The sequence below is a fragment of the Amblyomma americanum genome, chromosome 2 (genome assembly GCF_052857255.1).
Source record: "Amblyomma americanum isolate KBUSLIRL-KWMA chromosome 2, ASM5285725v1, whole genome shotgun sequence".
Classification (NCBI taxonomy): domain Eukaryota; kingdom Metazoa; phylum Arthropoda; class Arachnida; order Ixodida; family Ixodidae; genus Amblyomma; species Amblyomma americanum.
In genome coordinates, this window is record NC_135498.1 from 8,265,766 (window position 1) to 8,289,273 (window position 23,508).

General features: G+C 46.9%; 1 protein-coding gene across 2 annotated transcripts; it reads left to right on the plus strand.

Moving 5' to 3' along the window:
* The first annotated feature begins 4,956 nt into the window (after window positions 1–4,956).
* On the plus strand, window positions 4,957–23,104 carry P32 (complement C1q binding protein P32). Of its 2 annotated transcripts, none has more exons than XM_077652955.1 (6): window positions 4,957–5,300; window positions 5,744–5,891; window positions 9,365–9,458; window positions 14,180–14,291; window positions 20,314–20,402; window positions 22,740–23,104. In XM_077652955.1, exons 1-6 carry the CDS (start codon window positions 5,087–5,089, stop codon window positions 22,887–22,889), a joined length of 807 nt encoding a protein of 268 aa, XP_077509081.1. In that variant the 5' UTR covers window positions 4,957–5,086; the 3' UTR covers window positions 22,890–23,104. The 2 variants fall into 2 exon arrangements, with proteins under 2 accessions (XP_077509081.1, XP_077509082.1); XM_077652956.1 differs by having other exon boundaries at window positions 4,958–5,300; window positions 20,317–20,402.
* Window positions 23,105–23,508: the final 404 nt, after the last annotated feature.

The following is a 23,508-nucleotide window of genomic DNA, read 5'->3' on the forward strand; positions in this document are numbered from 1 at the left end:
TTCGGAACTTAAAGTATTGAAAAATGAAAAAATCAAGTTGATCAAGTTTACAAACTTTATTTGTAAATCTTAAATGAAACTCTAAAACATCAAACTCCATGTTTGAAAGACTTCAAAACTCTCGCCTGTCTAAGTCATTGATAATGCTTTGCAATTGACCCCCGAGGGACCTAGCAAGGCGTTGTCACCAGCGAATCGCAGATTACTAAGGTATTCTCCATTTACTCTTATCCCCAACTGTTCCCAATGCAGGTCTCTGAATACCTCCCGCAAACAGGCGGTGAATAGCGTTGGCGGGAACGTTTCTCTCGATCTGCCTGACGACCTTCCCTATCGAAATTTTAGGAAGTGTATCCCAAGCACAGGTGTTATATTTAGTTACTTGATTATAATGTGATGCTTCAAAAAAACAAAATGAAAGCCGAGCAGTATGTGGGTCTAAAAATTAATAGGAAGAACTAAAGCAATGTTCAATAGCTTCGGAAGGGAACGGCAGTTCGTGATTGGTAGCGAGGACCTGGAAGTGGTAAGGGAATACATCTGCTAAGGGCAGGTAGCGATCGCAGGTCCAGACCACGACAGTGAAATAAATAGATGAACAATAAGGGGTACTCTCAGATCATGAGTGCCAGTTTACCAGCACCCTCAAGAGAAAAACGCGTAACAACTGTTTCTTACCGGTGCTCACCTATGGCGCAGAAACATGGAAACTAACGAAAGGGGTTCTACTTAAATTGAGGACAACGCAGCGACCTATAGAAGGGAAAAATGATAGGTGTAAGTGTAAGCTGTAGTGCAGAGATATGGGAAAGGCCTTTGTTCTGAATTATACCTATATAGTTCTACATGCATGTGGGTGCAGTAAGGAGGCTGATGATATGGTGGTGGCGGTGGTGGTGATGAAAACTCTCGCGTGCCGCTTGCCCTTCACAGAGTCCATATTTACTGCGTTCTTCGTCCTGTGCTTGTAGTTGTCATGCTGGTCAGCCGAGAGACATTTCTCTGTTCCTCGGCGCCACTGTTGCCACTGGTCTGCAAAGAGGCGGCGCATCTGCCATGAACTGGTCACGACTCGTGGATGTGCTAAAAGACGAAGGCCTGAAGGGTTAAGTGAGTGAGTGAGTGAGCTCCGCTTATAAACGCAACCGACGCTCGTTCCGCTTATAAAAGCAACCAGGTTGTTTTCCTGGCTAAGTTTGAGCCCAAATATTCGCGACCGTTTTCTGCCGATGTTAACACTTGAAAGCAAGCACAAGCCAAACGCAAGTGAATACTGTGACTTTTATCTTTATCGTTGTTGGCGCAAACCGCGGCTTTCAGTCCATAAATCTCGGGACAGACGATTACGGTCTTGCATCATGCGCGGACGAACCGTGGTGAGTACAGTTATCAAACGAACTACGAGACAAAAGTTACTGCAATTTTCAGTCCCCATGTGCAGTTTTACCTCAAACGAGCCAGCAGTTGAGTATTCTCCCCAACAATCCACTATCTCACCACCTAGGCCCTTGCTTGCTCTCGCAGCAAAGCTTCCTCTCCTTCACGTCATCCTGTAATACCGAAGACAGTTGAAGGTCAGGGACTAGAGACCCCTAATTTTGTTGCATGTTTTTACTTCTTTGAAATCATGTGTTAGATATCACTGCGCGGTATTCGCCTACAACCGCTGAATAATATGTAACGGAATTTCTTCTCCTGTTCTGTTGCCACGTGAGGAATAAAGAAACGGCAAAATAACTGCTGATACGTTGTTTGTTGTAACTCCAAGTCTTTATGTAGGCTAGCTTAAGTTCTGCAGCGAGTTAAAACGACTACGTGTCAGCATTTACGTTGCAGTTTTTGCGTGCCTCACGTGACCTAAAGTTCAACGCGCCACAACCGTCGTTAAATCGATGAAAACGAAACCGAAACGGCGTCAACAATCTATTTAGTTATAAATTATTTGGTGGTCATATATGCGGTTACCGCAGGGTGCTCCACCAATGTCTAGCGCATCGTTTGAAAGAAGAAAACACGCAAGGAAAAATTTAATGTAAATATAGTTTGTTGAGTCTGGAAACTGCGTCCTCGGCGTCGACTTTAAACAGAGCGCTGCTTCAGTGGTATGCGCTCGCCTCGTATGCGATCAGGCCTCATAACAAAACATGAAACCATATGCGATAAAAAAGATAGACATGATTGGTGAATTAACAAAAAAAGATGAATGTAGCTTTGTTTTGTATCGATCTAGCTAGAAAGAGAAGACCACACCGATGTCCCAATCACGTAGAAACACCTAGAAATCAGACAAAGAAGTGTAGGCAGATTAGCCTTGGGTACGTGCACATGGAAGTTAACACTCCTAATGAGGGAGTCCGGGGGGGCATGGGCTGGGCGTTGTTCAAAGTTCGAGAGGCAATTGGCAAACTCAGATATGGTCAGACTAAGCGAAATGGAGGAAACAATTAAGGTGGGCAAAAAAGGTGTACAATTATACCTATTCGTGAAAAGTATCAATACGAAATGGACGAACAGAACCCGAGAGCTAAGAACGAATTACCTACACGTGAGTGATGGGGCCCAGACTGTATGTCGTAACTATACAAGAGGAAGATTTGTAAACACGCAAACAATACTCAGAACTAAAGAATACAGACTTTAAATCCAGTCATATATGAACTCCAGGACACTCTGCGGGGTGTTGGAAACGAAGGCACTCACACCGCTGCCCGTGCGCTATTACCCCGGGTCCCCCAACATTCGCAGGAACATAATTATTCTGAAGCACTATATTAAGCTACAGGGATTTACTGTAGCATTTGAGATTACGAGGAAAGTATACGCCGAACCGAATAACAGGGAGCAAGTGGTCATTTTAAGGAAGTTGCAATCGAATACTGATATAAATCCTGTGAACTTCAGCTATATATGTTTCCAAATTCGTACGATCCGCACTGCGCCTTCCGTGAAGTGGCTGACTTATACCATATGGCAGAGTGGCTTGTTGGGCGAGTTGGTTTACCATATTGAAAATATACCTGCGCTCAAAAGACACGGACTGAAAGATAAAGACACACACACACAGCGCTGGCGCGCTGTGTGTGTCTTTATCTTTCAGTCCGTGTCTTTTGAGCGCAGGTATATTTTCAATTATACCATATGGTATGCATATGGGCAAGGCAGAAAAACCCAGCTATACCAAGAATCAATAACCCAACAACTGAGGACTGGGAGAGAGAAAGAGAAATAACATTTATTAGCACCCGTCAAAAGGATGATGGGTATCCGAGGCGCCGCTCGGTCCCAGCCATGTCCTCCCCCTCAGCCGTCGACCGGGATCTCTTGGATCTCAGCAGCGGCAAGGGCGAGACGGGTGACTTCAGGTTGTTTAGTTTCGTCCTCGTTGTGAAGCAGTGCCTCCCAGGACTCATCTGTTCGGTCAAGTTGTCCAAAGCTCGGACATGTCCATACCATATGGATCATGTCCGCTATGCCGTCGCAACGTTTGCACCTGGGGCTGAAAATATCAGGGTGTCACTTGCTATAAAGCTGAGGGTTAAGGAATACTCCGGTTTGGAGCTTGCGCCACACAACCTCTTCGTTTTTGGTTAGCTGCTTACTTGCTTTTGGAAGTACCGCTCGGCCTAATTTGTAATGGTTTAGGATTTCCTGATACGTGTTAAGGTCGTCATCGAACTGTAGGAGCTCCTCATCGCGCGAGGGGGACGGAGTTGTGCACAAGACGCCACTGGGATCCCGGAAAGTAGCTAATCCTCGGGCCAGTGCGTGTGCTTTCTCGTTTCCCCTCAACCCTTGGTGCACGGGTGTCCAAATGAGCGCTACCAGTTCTGCCGGTGGTGGACTGCCGGCCAACACTCGTGCTGCGGTAGCTGAAATGCACCCCGCGTCAAAGTTTCTAATCGCTGATTTTGAGTCACGATAATTTTAACCTGTTGTTGAGTTAGAGCCAGCGCAATGGCCAACTCTTCCGCCTCCGTTACTGTCGAGTGTCTGGTGCTGCAGCACGCTACCGCGCCTCAGTTTTCCCTAGTGGCTACCGAAATGTGCCCCGAACTGTTTGTGCATTGTGCGGCATCCGTATACAAGACATCCTGTCTGCCCTGAAAGCGGGCTTGCAACGCTACTGCTCTTTCCTTCCTCCGGCTCTCATGGTAGATGGGATCCCATATCTACCATGAGGACTGGGAGGCGGCGCTGTCCAGCTCACATTCGGACGACCAGGTTTCGCTGGTGAACCGGGCAGGAGCGGCGGCAAAAGCCAATGGGCTCCTGGAATGAGGGCCTGCCCAAACATTATATGCATTAAACGTTTTTCTCTCTCTCTCTCTCTCTCTCAGCAAAATACGAGAAAGTAGTGTGGAAACGGAGGTAAAGGAGACAGAAAGATGTGGAAGGAAAGAATGCAAGGAAAATCAGCGCTCTCGCGGGGACGCACAGGTACAGGTCCAGTTCTGAAGAAGTGGATGTACTATGCGCTGCCTGTAGAACTGCAACGAAAACCACAGAGCACTTAGTTTTGGTATTGAGGTGCACAGAACTTCGTCCCACCCTGCACGAGGGAATAGCGACAGATAGAGGGCTACTGCAACGAAAACCATAGAGCATATAGTTTTGGTTTTGAGGTGCACAGAACATCGTCCCACCCTACCCGAGGGAATTGCGACAGATAGAGGGGGCCACCGTGGAGGGGGCACTCAACGTTTTGGGGCACTGGCAAGCGCTGGGGAGGACGGACGAATCGGGTACGAATGGATAGAAAAGCGCGGCTGTAGCTAAGAGAAGGTTATAAATTTGAAAAAAAAGAAGATAGTCAAATTAGACATTTTAAAAGTGAAATTCATAGGAAAAATTTAACGAAAGAGAGAAGAGGAATTATTGCCTAGGTAGCGCAAGCTGCCATTCAATACGAAGAATAAAGTCTTTATCATCTATCCATGTATACAGACAAAAAAGGAAGTTGCTCTCGGCGCTTCTTCCGCTTCTGCTCTTTCTGCAGAGAAAGCACGTTTTTCACGTCCTGTGCTTAGGCCTAGAAGCTCGTGGCTCGCGGGCGTTCGTTTGGCGATTGGCCCAAACCACGAAAATTATGGCAGCAAACGTTATTGGAACCGTGTCGCGAGCCTTCACAAAGCCGACCGTATCTAACGCTGTTGTAAGAGCGTTGAAGCACTCAAATGGGCATGGCTACAGGTCTATGTCCAGCGCTGCGCTGACCCGCACGCTGGCGTGCCGGCACACAGCAAGATCGTCGGGGCTCCTGCGAACAGCCACGTGCAGCTACAGCCAAACAAGCACTAAAGGTGATGAGATTGGCGTATTACTAAGTACTGAGCATTGTTAATAATGCGCTGGCGGAAGCAAAGAGCTCCATTTAGTTAACCTAACTTATGCGGTTTTAACTCTGACCCCTTAGATCCTTGTTGTGTTCAGAGTTAACCGTGCGTAGCCCAGCGCGTTAGGCTGTTTTTGAGTCGTTTTTAAAGGCTCGAAACTTCAAGTTTCCAAGGAGGTTGAGCAAAGGTATTAATGGCAGTGGTCGCGATGTGCATTAGTTGTGAACTGCACAATTGTCGCAGCAGACGGACAGAAGTAAGCAAGGTGCTGATTGCCATGTCTTGTTCTTGTAATTCTGTCTGTCAATCGTCTTGGTGCTCCGAAAATTGCGCCGTAGTATATGCGTTTCTTTAAAGAGAAGCGCGCCGTGGCGGAGAAAAAAATCTCAGATTTTTTTTTCTCATTACAGGGGACCAGGAGCTTGCCGATTTCTTGGTGGAAGAAATCGAGGCCGAGAAGAAAGCGAGGAAGTCAGCGCAGCTTCCAAAGATTGAAGGGTTTGATGTTAAACTGGAAGGATCGGAGGTCACTCTGACGCGGACGTTCAACCAAGAAACGTGAGCATACGTGCGAACATTTCCCAAGTGTAAATAGTGTGCTAGTCAACCTCGCTTTGTTCGCACGGACTGGCTCGTGTTTGTCAGTTCGAGCTTATTCCACGAGGAACATCACCTTACGCAAAACATTCTTGCAGGAACCATCTTAGAAATTCTGGGCTTAATGCGTCTGTTGTCTCAGAAACTCGAGGTGGTGACATGGGTCCTCTTAGCGTTTGGTTTGATACACTTCTCATTTGCCGTTGTCATGCATGTGTAGCAAGCAGCTAGGCCTCCGCAGTGGCCCAGTGGTTATGGTGCTTGGCTGTTGTCCCGAAAGACACGGGTTCGATCCCGGCCGTGGCGGTCGAATTTCTATGGAGGCGAAATTCTAGAGGCCTCTGTGCTGTGCGGTGTCGGTGCACTTTAAAGAACCCCAGGTGGGCGGTATTTCCGGAGCCCTCCACTACGGCGACCCTCATAGTCTGAGTCGCTTTGGGACGTTAAACCCCTTTAAACCATAGCAAGCAGCTGGCACTTGCTTCTGTTGTAAGTCATGCAGACATGTAAGTTTCGTTTTGTTAACCTAAAAACTACTTAAGTAAGTGGTGGAGCTATATCTATGTATATATAGGCACTGAAGCTGTGTGAGCATTTCAGGTGGCCATCGGTGGCTGGTGTAAAATGAGAACTGCATAATTGTGTGTGTGTTGGATGTCTGCTTTGGGGCTATGCTTGGACTTCTCGGACTGTAGGCATTGCTGCAGTTACTCTTTTTAGCTTCTAAGGACAGTATTGATGTGCAGAATGCAGCATGATGCTCTGCAGTATGTCACTGCACTGCATGCATGATCCATTTATTTGCATTGGCAGTGCTTATGTACTCTTTTGTTGACAGCTTCTCCATGCCATTCACAACTTAGTTTTGTGCATGTGTGTATGATGCAGGCCTCTTATTCTTTCCTCAAAGATAAGAAGCCGCTGAGATATAATGGTGTAGTTGCATCTAAGCAGCCATTGATGTTCTTAGCAGTGTTATATGCAGTAATTGCCCTTTAGTGCTTTTGTAGCATGATGCTTCTGGATAGGATAGCTGGGAGAGTAGTGAAGCATGTGATAAACCAACTGCCACCGCTCCGCCAAAACTGTTGTCTCGTTCATGGCTAAATCTCCAAAAGTTTTCATTTTGGTATGTCCATTTGATTGCTAACGGAAACTGCGCTTGTTTGGGTTGTTCAAGATGACTGTAAACCACTGCTGTTCATGATGAAAGGCTATGAAGTCTGGGGTACCTGTTGAGCAGGCACATTTGGATATATATGCATGTTATGGATGTGATATACAATATTGTTTTCTCCATTTGTTATAGGGGAGGAGTCTCATTTTCATAATGACAGCAGGTGCTGTTGTGCATTTTGATTTGTTTAGTGCAAACAAAACAAATATACATCCCCGAACTGTAGCATTAGACCTGTGGCCATACACAAAACTACTTTGGTGTTTCACTGCAACCCAGTCTTTAATATGGTTTAGAGAAGATTGCTATGCAGTGTTTAATATAAAAGTGTCTGCAATGTAACATGGATGTTGCAGCGCTCTGAAGCTGAAAATTGGTGGACTAAAGGTTCAAAGTTGGAAGTGACAGCATAACTTGTTAGTAGATAATGCAGTACATAGTTGTCAGTATGAAGCGACAAAAAGAGAAGGCTAGGAGAGGTTTGCAACAGCTGAAATTGAAATTATAGTTCTAAGACAAGTACTGTAGCTCTCTGTAGTGTAGCTAAACGTGCAGCTTTTGGATAAGTACTGTCATATTGATAAAGGTGTGTTGTAGCTACTTGTTTTTAGTTGGCTGGTGAATAAATACCAGTTTTTTTCAGCAGGTTGCTTTTTTCCTGCGACAACTTTTTCGGGCAATGGAGCAGAAGCTACGAAACAGAAACACACTCTCTCTCTTTTCCTAAGCAGTGGAGTATAGTTCCCGCTCGTAGTCGTTAGGTTTCTCTTAATGCAGTCTAGCTCATTTATAACAAGCCTGGCGATCATGGGGATTGCGTTCCTTATATCTTATGTTCATAGTAAGTGGACACTATGCATTAGAGCCAAAAATATTAGGTCCGCTCAAATGTGGCATTATTTCTTAAAGACTGCGTTATGCACGCCTTCTTCAAAGTAGACCCTACCGCGGCACTCTCCAGGCTCTTCAGGGCGGTCATGTTCTCCTCGCTTAGACCCTTGCTGCCAACAGTCAGCTTTGGGGATGGGATGTATAACTTAATAGTGGTTGTAGCGTCGACAGCAGCTGGTGGCAGCTCGGCCATACTGGATTCCTAGCGGTGGGGGTGTGCCCGTGCTTGGTGTACAACGGCTTCGTCAGAGCACGCAGATTTGCGATGTCGTCCACACGAATATAGTCATCCAAAGAAACATGTGGCCAACTATACATCAACTATGCGTTGCCATAAATCAACTTGCATTTGATCGCTTTGGTTTGAGACACCATCTATTGTTCCGGGGCCCATGCAGCAATCAGAATAGTGCAGTGCTCGTGGCACACAATGTATCAGCTGCAGTGTCTGCAATCTGGCGCTGCCTGCACAGAACAGCAGCTTAAAAGGTGGAGCCGACTGAGCAGGCAATGCATACCACATGGCCTGCATGACCAGGAAGGCGTTCAAACTTCTCAAACCATTTTTGCTAGCTAAACCATGACCATGAGCAGTCGCGGGGGCTGATCTCCGCACTTGCTGGAATCACAAGTTCTACTTTGGTGGGAGGGTGGGGTTTAACACTTCCGCATTTGCTAGAACTCAGTCGTGCAGCCAGAGCAGTTAACAACTGCACCACACTTCATGGTAATAAGCGGGCGTTTGTTATATCTGCGGCTGTTATAAGTGGGCTCAACTGTACATAGCATATTGTAAATATTTATTATTTAAGACATATCTCTAACAGAACTACCAACTTTCGACAATAGAAAGTCGAGGAAAAACCTGCTTTCTTGATTGCAACCAATTTGCTAGGTATGTCGTGTTACAAGACGCTTCCATAGATGCTAGCTACACCAGAGATGGACTGAAGGTACTGTAGAGAGAACGTGCCAGGCAACCAGGCGCACCGTCATGCAGCGGAACTATTCAATGCAATGACACCGTTACGGATGCTCCACCCTTGTGGCCTTCCTTTCATTGTCTAGACGCTGTCACTGGGTATAGTGTATGCATGTCACTAACCGTGGATGCATTGTACATTACTTACAACGCCTCCGTACAGTGCTAGGATTGCTTGCCAATGCCAGCTTGTGTTTTTACTGACCTGTTGCAGTTCATTTGTGCTGTCCTTGAGTCCTTTTCCTTCAGTGCCAGATGATTGTACGCATAAATAAAGCAGTGGGAAAAAGACTGATGCATGACTTTCATTCCAGTGTAAGAAAAAAGACCCAAGAGTTTTAGCATATTTTATATGCATTCACAACTCTGAATTTTCTTTCCCAGGGTTACAGTACGACTGAATGTGAACCATTCGGTGGATGCAGAAGATGCGGATGAGTTCAGTGCCAACCAGGACAACACACCTGAGGCTGGAGAGGTAGGTTGCCCCATAATGGTTGTCTGCATTGCTCACTGTGCCCAATCTCGCCTGGAAGTTGGCTGGAGTAGCAGCGAAAACGTTGCAACAGGTAAAAACGAAGTCCAGGAGATTGCCATTACCTACACTTAAGATGTTGCGCAATGGAATATGCTTGTGTTCACTTTGGTTGTAGGGTGAACTACTTCCTGGGCGCGAACTTAGCTTGCATGAACAGGCGTGCTAGCTTTGGCAGTATTACGTGCTATGTATGAAACAGAGTATAAGGCAGAATATGTTGACGGCTTTATTTGCTGACCAAGATGGTACTGCCAAACCTGGTGGGCCGTGAGCCTTGACACCACGCTCTGTGCTGGCATATGGCGCCAGAGTGCAGTTTTGCATTGCTTCGCCACCCATCACAGATCCCGCAAATTTTTGCAGCTCACAGTACATTTAGTTACACTGTTTTCCAATGTAGAGAGAGGGTTTATTGACTTGAAAGGCGGAGAGGTTGGCCTGAAAGATATCTGGTCTGTTACTGTACACTGGGGAACGTGAAGAGGAGAAAAAAGCGGGTCACGATGGGGGGTGATGATGATGGGAGGAGGCAGATTAAAAAATACATTAAAAAATGCACATTTTCTGACATCAAAAACGCGAGGCAAGGTCCATGTCGCTTAAAAAGCATGAGAGCGCTTGCGTTGCCTGTACAGTTTTCAAACTATTTGGCCAAGCGCCGAGGGTCAAATCCTCCGAGAGTCCTCCGAGAGGGGCCTTGTGTCCATAGACCTCAAAACAGATGCAAGCATAAGTCTTTCACGTGTATACGCAGGACACACCACTAAAACATTTTCCAGAGTAAATATGTGCTTTCAGTTGGGAAGTTTCAACATACATTACATGGAATGTTTGTTTTTATTTTCTGCTTTGGCCTATGTAGCTGCACAACATGCAGCTCCGGTGGTTGAATAAATACGGTGTTCAATGATTAGAGGTGGATCAAAGGTATTTCTTAGTCTTTGTTTTCGAAACCAACATTTAGTGTTGAGTAAGTAGCCAATTAATTATCAGATAGCATCCTCAAAGCCATGATGTCTCCAAGAAATGATATTGTAAAGGCCCTGATATAGCCGAGCGTTTTGTTGGTCCGAGTGACTTCATTTTAAAAGGCCATCCTCAAATGAAGCTGAAAGCGATCAGCGGTGTATGTTCATCGTCATTTGTAATTGTATAACAGATATGAGAAATGCAAAGCTAGCAACTGGACAAAATCAAACTTGATGGCAGCAGCGCCACTGCAGTTTAAATAGTGAATGTTGAAATTTCTAATAATCCCTTTGAAAGTTGTCTTGCAGCACCACTTAACACTGTCGAGTCGTTCAACTCAAATGTTGTTTCAACGTGCCCATATAGCATGGGTATAAGACACCTACATGATGACTTCATGTTTCTCCCATGATGAGCGACTTTTCTGATGCAGCATGTGCTTTGCACAGTTGAAGTAAAACTCTGGTGTACATGTGCAAAGTTGGAGCATAGAAACCTGACTGCATTATCAGGGTTGCATTTCCTGCATGTTTGTCCTATTGCATTCTTCTGTTTTCATCTCTAACAAGTGTTAGTGCATCGTGCTCTTTTGCCAGTTAGCATGCTCATTTATTCAGGTGAAAAGGAAAGATAGAGATGCTTGGCTGGCAATTTCTCTCAGAAATCCTCCTTTTGTTCTCGTGGGTCGACCTCTCTTTGCCAGCCCACGTTTATTCCAGGAGGTACATTAACCTTCAGCTGGGATAATTGCTGAAGAAGCCACTTAAAAGTCTGGTGCAGTGCTCTGGATTGCCCCAGAAACTCGAGGTGGTGACAAGTGCAGCCTGATATTTATGGGGTTGCTTTTTCCAGGCAGTATAAATATATTGAGTGCTGAAATTCACTAACATTTGTTCTTCTTGTGGTTTCTCTTAAGAATGCACTCTTTGTACTAGTTGATGTCTCGTATTTTGTACAGCAGTGGCAGCATTGAGATTTCTAGGAGCTGTATTTTTGTAGCTGTGCTATTTTACATTTACTTCTGCTTAGTGACTTCTTATAAGCTAATTTCTTGCAATTACAGTTAGTGTCTTTTCCTTCAAATATGTTTGAAACATGTAGCTGAGTGCACTGTGCAGGTGCTTAATATCTGTGTCACAGCAGAGTTTGTTGCTCTCTGGTCAGTTCGATTGTGTGCTAAATCTGATTGCTGAAGCCACCTGCATGGCAGTAGCCATTCAGTAGGTTGGGCTGCAGACAACTGTTTCAAAAGGCACCTAAATCGTAATGTGATTCATGCTGATTGCTGCATTACATCCTGATGTGTCTCCTGCAGCTTTGTTGCCAAGCGTTTCCTGTTAGACTCCCAGTGCAAGACACCTGCAAAATAAAATCTTTCTATAATGTAGTGTATGCTGATTAATTCAAACTTGATTAATTCAAATTTTTAGATAATTCAAACTGTGCGCCTTGGTCCATTTGTGCTTTATTGGAGACTTTATATTGTCACCGGCGAAAATACAGAGAACAAAGCTGTTCACTCGGGCGAGGTTTGCCAACACCGCCGCGCTCGTTCTGGACAAAGAAGACGTTCGGCCACGTGCTCGGGAACACAGTTCGACCTCCAGGTGGCGCCGGCAGAAAGTCAGCAGCGTGGCATTGCCCCTCCCATCTAAGAGGCATCGACTCGATGCCGCACGCGGGGGGAAGAAAAAAAAATAAGGCGAAAGGTAATGGCGGGGTTGGGTCCGGGGCTAACGGGAATAAAACGGCTTCATTCGCGCCACGTGGACGACCTCGGACGTCGGGTGTCGAGAGGACCGGACAGTTCCTTGAGGGAGCACCTCGTAGGTCACCGCGCTGAGGCGGCGTAACACCTGGTACGGACCAAAGTAACGGCGAAGAAGCTTCTCGGAGCGCCCTCGCAAACGGATTGGGCTGCACACCCAGACTTGGTCACCGGGTGTGTAAATCACCTCCCTGCGGCGGAGGTTGTAACTCTCGGCGTCGCGTTGTTGTTGGCACCGGATTCGCTGTCGAGCAACTTCGGCGTCACGGACAAAGTGGTCGGCATCCACGACAGAAGAGGGAGTAGGATCCGGAAGAAGCATGGCATCCAGCATGGTCAAGGCTTCGCGACCGTGCACCAAATGGAAAGGAGTGAAGCGCGTCGTTTCGTGATGCGCAGTGTTGTACGCGAACGTTATGTAAGGAAGTATCCGGTCCCAGTTCGCGTGGTCATCGTCGACATACATAGAAAGCATATCGGCAATTGTCTTGTTAAGCCGCTCAGTCAGTCCGTTGGTTTGCGGATGGTAAGCTGTTGTCTTTCGATGGCTGGTGCCACTAAGTCGAAGTACCTCGTTCGTAAGTGCCGACGTAAACGGTGTTCCCCTGTCAGTTAATACGACCGTTGGAGCTCCGTGACGAAGCACAATGTTATGAATGAAAAAACTTGCGACTTCGGCGGCGGTACCATGGGGAAGAGCCTTGGTCTCACAGTAGCGGCTGAGATAGTCAGTGGCAACAGCAATGTACCGGTTACCCATGGAAGACGCCGGAAACGGACCGAGTAAGTCCATGCCGACCTGTTGAAATGGGAGGCGCGGGGGATCGATAGGCTGCAGGAGCCCGGCTGGTTTAGTCGGGGGCGTCTTCCGGCGCTGACATTCTCGGCAGGTTCGAACGTAACGGCGGACAACCGCAGCAAGCTTGGGCCAGTAGTACTTGGTGCGTATGCGCGCCAACGTGCGGGAAAACCCGAGATGGCCCGAAGAAAGGTCGTCGTGGCACGCGCGCAGAACTTCGTCACGAAGCGCAGCTGGCATTGCAAGCAGATAGACAGTGTCCGTTGGGCCGTAGTTCTTTTTGTAGAGTACCCCATCGCGCAAGCAAAACGATGACAGTCCGCGCTTGAAGAGCCGAGGTGGAGATCAGGCGATTCCTTCAAGGTATTCTATGAGGGGCAGCAGGTCAGAATCGGCCCTTTGTTGTTGGGCAGGGGTGGACGTGGTGAGAGCACCAAGAAAAGCGGAATCGTCGTCGGACTCGTCAGTGGGGCACAGGATTGGGGCGCGGGATAGACAGTCAGCATCGCTGTGTTTCTGGCCAGACTTGTGCACGATGGTGACATCAAATTCTTGTAACCGAAGACTCCATCGAGCAAGCCGCCCCGAGGGATCCTTCAGGTTCGCCAACCAACAGAGTGAATGGTGGTCGCTCACGACCCGAAACGGGCGGCCATACAAGTACGGACGTCGTGTGTGCCGTCGCCCCCAAGCTGGTGCCGCGCCTAGCAGGTGGTCTCTCTGTCGTTGATATGACGGCCTCCTCTCCTTGCGCTCACTCCGTGGCGGCTTCGCTGGGATATATAGTGGTGTGCTACACGTTGGTTGATCAGTCTCGCCATGGAAGTTAGACGAAGAGTCTATATCTGAATCTAGTTGCTCTACTGGAACAGTTAAATTCTAAGCCCAAAGCTCAGCAAGCTTTCGCATTTCAACCAGGTTTAACCAGAGCTAAACCACAGCCAATTTTTAACCTGGGTTATAGTGTAGACATGCTGCAGAATTACTGCAGCTACTTTGGTTCACAGCTTAATTCTTGAACATTGTTGGAACCTAACATGTACATATGTCATTTTTGGTTCAAATTGCAGGTTTTAATTGTGGAGACCCTGACGTTCTGCATATTCTGTCCACTTCTCTTTCTAGATGAAGTCCAAGCCCAACTTCACTGTAGAGATTGAACGTGATGGGAAGAAACTTTTCTTCAGCTGCACCTTCAGCGAGGGCGGGGAACCAGAGGGTCAGGCCGAGAATTATGGTAGGTGGTGAACTTGCATGTTGCATGGCCCATTTTTGCACAGCGCTTAACGTCATCGCGGAAGTCGCCCATCTGTACGAAATGCTTTACTTTAAAATTTCAGTATGCTTGCGCAGGTGAGAGCTTGCTGATCTGCAAAGACAGCCTTTTAAAGAGGCAGTCTGTGGCCGTTAAGTGGGTAGAGAACGTTGTGCTCAACTTTTCTGCCAGTTTCTGAGGATAATGACTTTCAGTGGCACGAGAGTAGCTTAAGCCAAAGAGTGCCATGGCACAAGATATTTTGATCAACACAAAGTGGTGTTAAAGACCCATTTTCCAAGCATTTCACCCCTGGGTATCTAAGCACCTGGTCAAGGGAAAGCTTGTGGCCTTAAGTGGGTACCTAACGGCACTGGAGATCAAACCTTGCATCTCCCGCAAACAAGGCAGTGCTCAAACCACCGGGCCACTGCTGCGGTCTGTCACGGTTACTTGTAGTAGTGCTCGGTGAATTTGCTTTGGAGTTCACGAACTGGCTACCATGAAGTGAAGGTTGGTACGATGCACCTCTTGAAGAGGCTGCTGTCAAACAAACTAGCAGGTGACTGCCAGATCAGGCCATCTGCTGTGGGAGTCAAATGAAAGCCAAGCATTTGAGAATGCAGCCCCCAACATTGTGCTTTTCTGTCATATATTATGTTTGTCCTTAATTGACACTGCAGCTGCAATGCAAGCAATTAGTTCAGCACAGTTTACTCACAGTTCAGTTGGCTCTGTTCTTGCTGCCTGCCTAAATATGGTGCAGGGAAAGTGCAGTGTGATTTGAATTGTGGGCAGAATTTGCTTCAGCTTAACAGCATTTTTTCTGGTGCCAAGAGGAGCAAATTGCAAAATACGGGACTTCAATCTTTATTGATTCGTGAGTGTTATGCTGCTGAATTGGAATGCCTGTGGATCTGTATGCTCCTGCATTGTACCATGCGGCGTAAAGTAACCTCAAGTTGGAACTACAATGGCACGCTGATTATGCGTCCCCCATTCACGCGACGATCCGTATTTTACGACGAATTGGCACGGACCCAGCGAGTATTCATGGGTATAAAGCCTCGATTATACGACGCAAAAAAATATGTATGCTCTGCTTCCTACGACGGTTGGCTAGAATCTTCTGGAATGAGAATCGGCCAGCTAGAATCTTCTGGAATGAGAAATGCTGGCAGAGCACTTTATTGGCAGACATGACGTCAATGAGGTTGATTGCAGATCGGAATCAGGACGGAGATCTGTGCGCAACAATGCGACTGAGTGCACGACTATATCAGCATGTAGTTATTGTACAGGTTGTAATAAGAATAGAAATTTCTGTGATCATCGACAGCTAGTTCGAAAACGTTTTCCATTGCATCCTCAATGCAGAGCGCGTTAGCCTAGCGACACCGAGTGAGCCATGAGCGAGCGGCGGGCTGTCACCCGGCTCACCACACATCACTGTTGACAGCGCGCCACTAGCGCATGCATGTCATGTCACAGGCGAACATCGCGCTTACTTCTTTCCTTTATGATAATTCCTGGTATGGACGCATTGCTGCGGAGTGACAGCGGTTCTAGAGGAAGTCTGAACAGTAAGACGTCGCTGGCATGGTTGTACTCGCGCCGCATAAAGTCTGCGAAGGGCCGGAGCAGTCATATTTCTGGCCCGTCGTCCAGATCATCGTTTTCGAGGCACATGTGATGTCTATTTAACGTGTAGGGATAGGTGCGCTCGTACGCCTTGTCTGAAGCTGCCTCTTCGACGCTGAGATGCCTGGCTGCTCACGGTCTCAGAACTGAATCTTGCAGAAAATGAAAATGGTCGCTTGCATAATATGCGGTGAAAGGAACTTCAATTAATTTTTGAAAGCTAGAACAACGGAAGCAGCTATTACGTGAATGCATTGCTTGTGCAAGATTTTCGATTATATGGTGCGTGGTTTATACGACGTTTTTAAGTGGTCCTATGAAAGTCGTATAATCACTGTACTGCTATGTGGTTGTACTGTCTGTTTCTCTGTGCTGTCATTGTGTAAAATACTCTTAGGCGATCCTTCGTGATTGTTTGAATGCGTTAGTGGCCAAGCATCTGTTATTATCTGAGGTTAACACACATAAGCTGGTTATATCCGAGGTGGCATACTGAGGTTTGATTGTAGCCTTGTAGGGAGGTTACCTCTGGCTGTTGAGAGATGGCACTCGCCATTTCTGCTTGCACAGACCTTTCTAATGCTAACGCATTAATTAATGGCCAGCATCTTTAAACTAGTATAGCTTTTGGTGCTGTGAAAGGCACTTGTGCCAAATGGTGACCTTGGCCTTTTCCTGGTGCCTGTGGCTCACTAGAATGCTTGACTAGATTACCAGAGGTGCGTGCTTTTAGACTGCATGCACACATTCTAGTGTGATGCCTGTTTTGAGATGGTCTGACTGTGAGCATGCGTGGTCAGTGACGGTATTGTCTGATCTTATCTCCTTACTGGTCACCATGACTTTGGCACTTGGTATTACCATCAGAAGTGCTGTTTGCAGTGCTGGCCACTAAACAAGGTTGGAGCAGCTGTGCACGGCTTATTTTTTTGTTGTGTCTGTGAAGATTCTTTGGCTCCCAGCATTTGGTTGTGCCATGGTTCTCCAGCTCCGTTGCCAACGGTGAAAGACTGGTATGCCCTGTGCACAAATCCATGGTGCAGTGCATGCGATACTCATTTAGTAGATTGGTGGAACAATAATCAAGCCAAATGGTGGGAGCCAAAGCTTCTGTGCATGAAAATAAAATACAGTAAGAACTCGATAATTTAACCCCCATTGATTCAGAAATCCAGGTAATTCCAACTGCTGGCTCGATCATGGCCAATGACCATGTATGTCTATGGCATCGTACGCTCGCTAATTCGGGCTCTACGGGCTCCTGACAGGAGGCCATATTTAGGTATGACTGGTGCAGCAAGAGATCATCGATATAACCCTACTCAAAACCTGGATTCCATGTAGCAGATTCACTTGTGACCCGCGTGCCTCTGACAACGGTGTGCAGTACAAGACCTCAAGACGAACAGACGGCCCCCATCTAGGACGGTCCAACAGTTTAGTTTCGGTTTCACTTTTCAGAGCTTCGCGCCAGCCCAAGGTTGCTGCAGTTTGTCCAGCCAGTATTAGTCGAGCAACCTGACCCACCTGAGTACCGTTTCGGACGCTGATTGGAACATCACTAGTGTTTTTTTCCCCCTCCTCCATCTTTCTTGCCACGTTGGCGCCGCTAGGCTGTTTCCTTTGCTTCTGTCCACATGGTTCCATTCTTCCAGTGTGCCGAAACTGCGCGCTCGTCACATGTCATCCACTGTTCGTGTGGCGAAGCCATCTCACATGTGACGGTGCTGCTTATGATGGGTGTGACGCGATAGTCATGGAGCTCCAACACATTTGCTTTGTGAAGGACGCAGGAGGCCCTTACAGTTTTTGAGCACTTATGCTTCGATGCTTCTGACAGTATGCACGCAATAAAATGTTGATAGAAACATGAAAAGTCTGCCACGCTGTTCTCATTTCAAAAGCAAGCAGCCATTGCCCAGTCTTTCATCAAGAAATTGCTGATGGCCTAGCTCTGTTAGGCCAGCATATAAGTAGCGAAAGCACCGAGACTTCTGCATCGGAAGAGTGCATTCAGTAGACGCACCTTTATTCATGGCTAATGCTTCAGCCGTTGTGGCGGAGTGATAGCGTCTCCGCCTGAAACGCCAAAGGCCCTGGTTCGATTCCGAGCCTTGGCACAGGCTTTCCTTTTTGTTGTTCAGTCAGTGTGCAGGGGGTTTCAGTGGCTCCCATAGATGCCGCCACTGAATACGTTGGTTAGCGGTTAAGCGCAGGCTCTGTTAAAGGGACTATGCAATAAATTAATTGAGATTACGTTAAGCAGACGAGAGATAGGCAATTCATCACTCGTCACCCCAGTGCAAGAAGTTTTGAGCTAGCATCAATAACAGTGAAGATATAGACGATTAAAAATTTCGCTCCTTTTCTACCCCCTCATATCGTACACGAGGAGCACCAGAAAAAAATAAAGAAAACAGCTCTGGGACTGGGCCCCACCCATGAATACGTCATCCGCTGACGTTTATTTTGCAACTTCTGGTTGTCGCTCCTAGCCCCCCAACAGCAGCGTCGGTGGCGTGGCGGCATCTCTCCGGTCTCTCCGCCTTTCTGGATTGCGGCGCGTGTCGGGTTTCTTTGCTCGTCATCTGTGGCAATCAGCAGTAATAAACCCGAACCTCGAGGTGCGACTGCTCGCTTTTACGGCTGCGATGGGCATCGAGCCCTATGCGTGCACACGAAGAGGCGTGCAAGTGGCTCCGGAACTCCCGACAGAAGGAGGCGGGAGAGGAAAATTGAAACCATATGCGCGAAGGCAATGCCCTGGCTCGCGCTTGCCTGAGAGAGTCGCGCGGCGGCACGAGCAGACGATTTTCACGGCTACCGGAAGTGTGCCCGTGACGTCATGGCTGCCGTGGTTCCAGCGAATGAGAGCGTGTGGTGGCCTGGCGACGTCATGGGTTGTGTGACGTCTTTGTTCCACAATTTTAGTTCCAAAATCGGTCACTACGAGCGCACCAATTGGCCCACGAATTTTGAAAAACACTGTTTTTAAAAGTTCATAATAAATTGCCGGCTCAGTTCTGAAGACTCATACTTGGTGTGAATGCTTCTTAACATCATTTCTAAGCATTGAAAACATTTACAAGTGACTTTTTATGCGTTGCATAGTCCCTTTAAGGGGCGTTTATACTCCGGCATAACGTGCGCGCACGGCGTCGTCACGTCGGCCAAAGCGCGACCCTCTATACTCCAACTGCGCTTCACTGCCGACGCTTTCGGCGGCTTCGGCGCGCTCTGACCGCACTGGCGGAAACTTGGAGCACGTCTCTATTTCGTGCAGAGTGCGCCAGCCGCCGCTGGCCCGGCCAGACCGGTTCGGCTCCGTGGCGAGGCGCGTGTTGTGATGTCATGTGCTTCCTCGAAGCACCGCCATGACGAAATCGCAAGTTCGCGGTTAGTAAAGCTTTCGCTTAAAAAAAAAAAAATACTGATGCTAGCAGTTGTTGACACGTTCCTTTCGAGGTCACTCGATAATTCTAACATTTTCTTTGGGCCCTTGCAGTTCGAATTCCCAAGCTTTTATTGTGTGTATAAAAAAGTCTCGCTCTGTGCACTCAGCTGATCTGCTTTAGTTTCAAGGTTGGCACCACAGAGAGCATATCTCGTGGGAAAAGCAGCTTCCGGAGCTGTGGCGAACAACAAGGAAAGGCAAGGCAAGGCAGTCCTGTCAAAATGGCCTCTCTCGAATTGGACATTAATGCTTTACTCAGTTTCATAAATAGCAGTCAACGCTGCCAAAGCTAGTGCGCCGGATTGTGCAGCCTTAGTCCGCCTTCAAAAAGTAATTCGCCCTACAACCAAATTAAACATGAGCATCTTTCTTTGCGACAGATCTTAATTGCTGTGAAGAGTAGTCTCCTACCACGTTTTTGTTCTCAGACTCATCGAGACTTCGAGAAGTAAGAATGACTTGTGGTACGATGTGCAGCTGGTAAGGCAAGTTGCCCATACTCCATCCGCGCCTAAAATGTTCACACTCTGTGAAAATTATAGCCACAGGGCCTGAATACTGAATGCCTCGCAGCTTCAGCCATGATGTTCAGTGCTACCACTATATTTCAATCGCTTTTTGCGTTTGTCAAAATACTCAACGAGGCTTCGAGAAGGACGAAGGATCGTGGAGCAGTAATATGGCTTGGAGGGTGCACTGCTTCCACAGCGTTGCGTGCTATGCATCAAATGGAGTGTAGACTTCGCGCATGCAGTTCTGAGCATGCTGCTGTGGTGTTCTAGCCTACTAGCACTTTGACCTTTGTGAGCTGCTTTGAATGATGATTTTTCTAGTGAGACCATACCGTGTTGAAGTTTATCTTATCGTTTTTTCTTTCCTCTTTTCTTTTTTCAATGACTGCTGCTCCAGCAGACAGCTTTGGCGTTGCTGAGTTTGCCATATATGAAGGGGAATGGACGGATGAAGTCTACACGGTGTCTGGAGACATCATGGACGGGGTGAGTTGTCACACCTATTTGCAGGGGGATGGGAATTTGTATGTGCTCATCTGAGTGCCACACAATTTCTTGCATTGCATTAGCTGCATAGCAATTGAAGGAATTTAGAAAAAATTTATTGCCTCTTTCGTTGAAAACGCTTTGGTGATTAGATTATGTTAATGCAGGGAAGTTTGTGGATTGAGGGAAACAAAAATAGCATTAACACAGGCTTAACACAGCACTACGAGTACGGCTCAGTTCCCCTTGCCTTCCATGTGTAGAAATTGAGGTGCTGCTTGGCTCCCTTTATTTATTTTTTTGCATTAGTCAACAGGTTTTTATTTTATCATCCATATGTAGTCTGCAGGTTTCAAATTCTCTGTCTCTGGCTTCAAGTATCTGAGCAGTATGGACAAGAACTGCCTCACGTGTGCCTTCTGGCAGTCTTTTGCCCATGCAGGGTATGAACGGTGGCAAGCAAGAGGTCAAAATTTAGATTTGCTTTTTCACATGGCTGCGCACGTTATCCTCCACGTTAGCTTCTACAAGGCAGAAACGTGGAGACAAACGAAAAGGGTTCAGCTTAAGTTAAGGACAACGCAGCGGGCTATGGAAAGGAAAATGATAGGTGTAACAAGAGACCAGAAGCGGGCGGAATGGTTGAAGGAACAGTTGCGAGTTAATGACATCCTGGTAGAAATCGAGTAGAAGCCATAGTCTTGGGCAGGGCATGTAATGCGAAGGCAAGAAACCGCTGGTTCCTAACGGTAACTGACTGGATTCCAAGAGCAGGCAGGCGTAACAGGGGTTGGTAGAAAGTTGGGTGGGCGTATGAAATTAAGAAGTTTGCGGTAATACGGTGGCCGTAGCTGGCAAAGGACAGAGTTAATTGGAGAGACATGGGAGAGGCCTTTGCCTTGCAGTGGACGTAGTCAGGCTGATGATGATACACAAAGAACAGAACTCTGCACTTGAAGTACTAAGTTGCAAGATATTCAGGATTTAATTCGATAAACTCGCCTTTAAGCTTTTTGTTTCTGTGGCCGCTCCTTGGACTTCTCTTTCGTTATCATGGGAAAAATGACAGTTTCTGATAGGTCTCAGACATAACTTTTTCTTGCAAAATATGCTAGATGTAAAAAAAAAATGTGTTATGTGCATGAAAATAATGGTAATAGAATGCGCTTTCTGAAGACGTTTACTGTATAATCACGTGTAAGGGCCGCACCCTGTTCTCCTGAAGGAAATATTTTTTCTTAAATCCGTGTAAGGGCCGCACCCAAACTTTCCACAACCCACGCTGGAATAGCCTTCGAAGTGCACGCGCCGTGGCCTCCGCGATGAGCTCCGGCTGCTAGCAACGGTGCACTTGATCACGGAGGCGACGCATGCACACAAGATCTTCCAGGTTCCGCCCACCTTTTGTGGCTGTCAAAGGCACGGGAGTTGTGGTAGCGTGTTTGTTCACCGTAGTTGTGGCTTTCGTTTCCTGCCGCCGAGCATTGCAGTTTTAGCACGATGGGCAAGAACCTTAACAGCTACACGGCGGGGAGTTTGCTGTCGAACACAACAAGTGTGCGGCGGACAAAAAATTCGATGTGGCCGAGAAGTGCGTCCAGCGATGGTGCAGATGAACACAAGCATTGAACACAAGCTACAAAAAGCGCGCTTTCCAAGGGAAGCCGTGCAGGTTTGAACTGGAAGAAGAGCTGCTCTGCTAAGTGATGGAAGCGTGGAACAGCGGCTATGCGTTGACAGCGGACATGAATGCGCGACTTCTTGTGGGATGAGCATGCACCAGAGCACAGCACCAGCTCGTAGTTGGAATACTCTGCCAGTGACGATTAAACGTAGAATAAGTGTCGCCCATTCCCTGATTGATGTGTTTTTACTTAAAAACAAAATCTTTTCGCGTATCACGTGTATGGGCAGCGTGCCAAAAATTGGCCCTCAAATTGGAAAAAAAAGTGCGGCCCTTACATGCGTTTATACGGTTCAGCCATGATAAAGGTGCCCTTCTTGATGCGAGGTACCACCCACAGCCATGTTGGAAGTGCCCTGCTTTCTGGGTGTCGCTAGGCCTGGCTCATTTTGCATCATAGTTGCAGTGGCCTATTGTGACAGATCTAATCCTTTTACCTGTACACTGTAATCAAAATGATCTCGCATAAAAATTAAGGTGCAATAGATTTCCACATCCATTTCAACAAATTAGCAAGCTAAGCAGGGTACGCAAGAGCCATTCAAGTGTTCAGTTAGCTTGGCTTCGCATGCAGCTTGCACCTGCTTTATTCCTTTTTGATTTTCGCGGTCTTCTTTGTCAACCATCTTATGTGCTTTTGTTCTTTTTTCCAGTATCTGTACGACCTGCTCATGAATATGCTTGAGGAACGTGGAATTTCCAGTGAATTTGGCTACAACCTTGTTAATTTCTGCACTGTATATGAGCACAGCCTTTATATTGGTCTTCTGGAGAAGCTCAAGGCCTTCGTTTCGAAAAAGTAGAGCTGTGCTTTAAATGCAAGGAGGTAACCTTGCAAGGACCATAGTTATATATTTCCCATGTTGATGTAGATGCATACATACCTTGTGTATAACTAACAGTGTTCAGTATGTTGGTAACCTGTTTAGTGTACACTTGTACCGCAGGTTTCATACTCGGCACACACACAGAAAAAAATGTTTGTATGTAAACAATAAACATTACTGTGGAAGCAGTATACATGCACTTGTCCTTTACTTAAAGGCTTGAACTTTGTACACGTGTGCCTGTCATTTCTCTACACTTTCACCTTAGCCAAATGGCTGAGGACCTGAATTCAATCCCGGCTGGGTCCGCCACGTTTTGTTGGAGGAATGCGAAAGGTTCCCACGTCTAAGATGGTCTAAATTAATCTGGAGCCCTCCACTACGCTGTCCCCATAGACCATGGAGCACTTTGGGACGTTAATCCCTACAATTTACAGTTCCATTCCTCTAACAGTTTGACACGCACTGTTGCAGGGGTCTTTGTGTTAGGGAGATTTTGTTCCAGCAAGAGAATGCTAGTCTTTGTGTATGGTTGCGACAAAATGTGAATTGAATAGTAGCTCCTGCAAAAAAAAAAATTCCAGTGTAGGTTAGG

Excerpts from the sequence above, each read along its gene's own strand:
- P32 (XM_077652955.1), top strand. The coding sequence starts at position 5,087 with ATGGCAGCAAACGTTATTGGAACCGTGTCGCGAGCCTTCACAAAGCCG. Across the intron at positions 5,301-5,743 it reads CAGCCAAACAAGCACTAAAG|GGGACCAGGAGCTTGCCGAT; the intron begins GTGATGAGATTG and ends TTCTCATTACAG. Across the intron at positions 20,403-22,739 it reads CTGGAGACATCATGGACGGG|TATCTGTACGACCTGCTCAT; the intron begins GTGAGTTGTCAC and ends TCTTTTTTCCAG.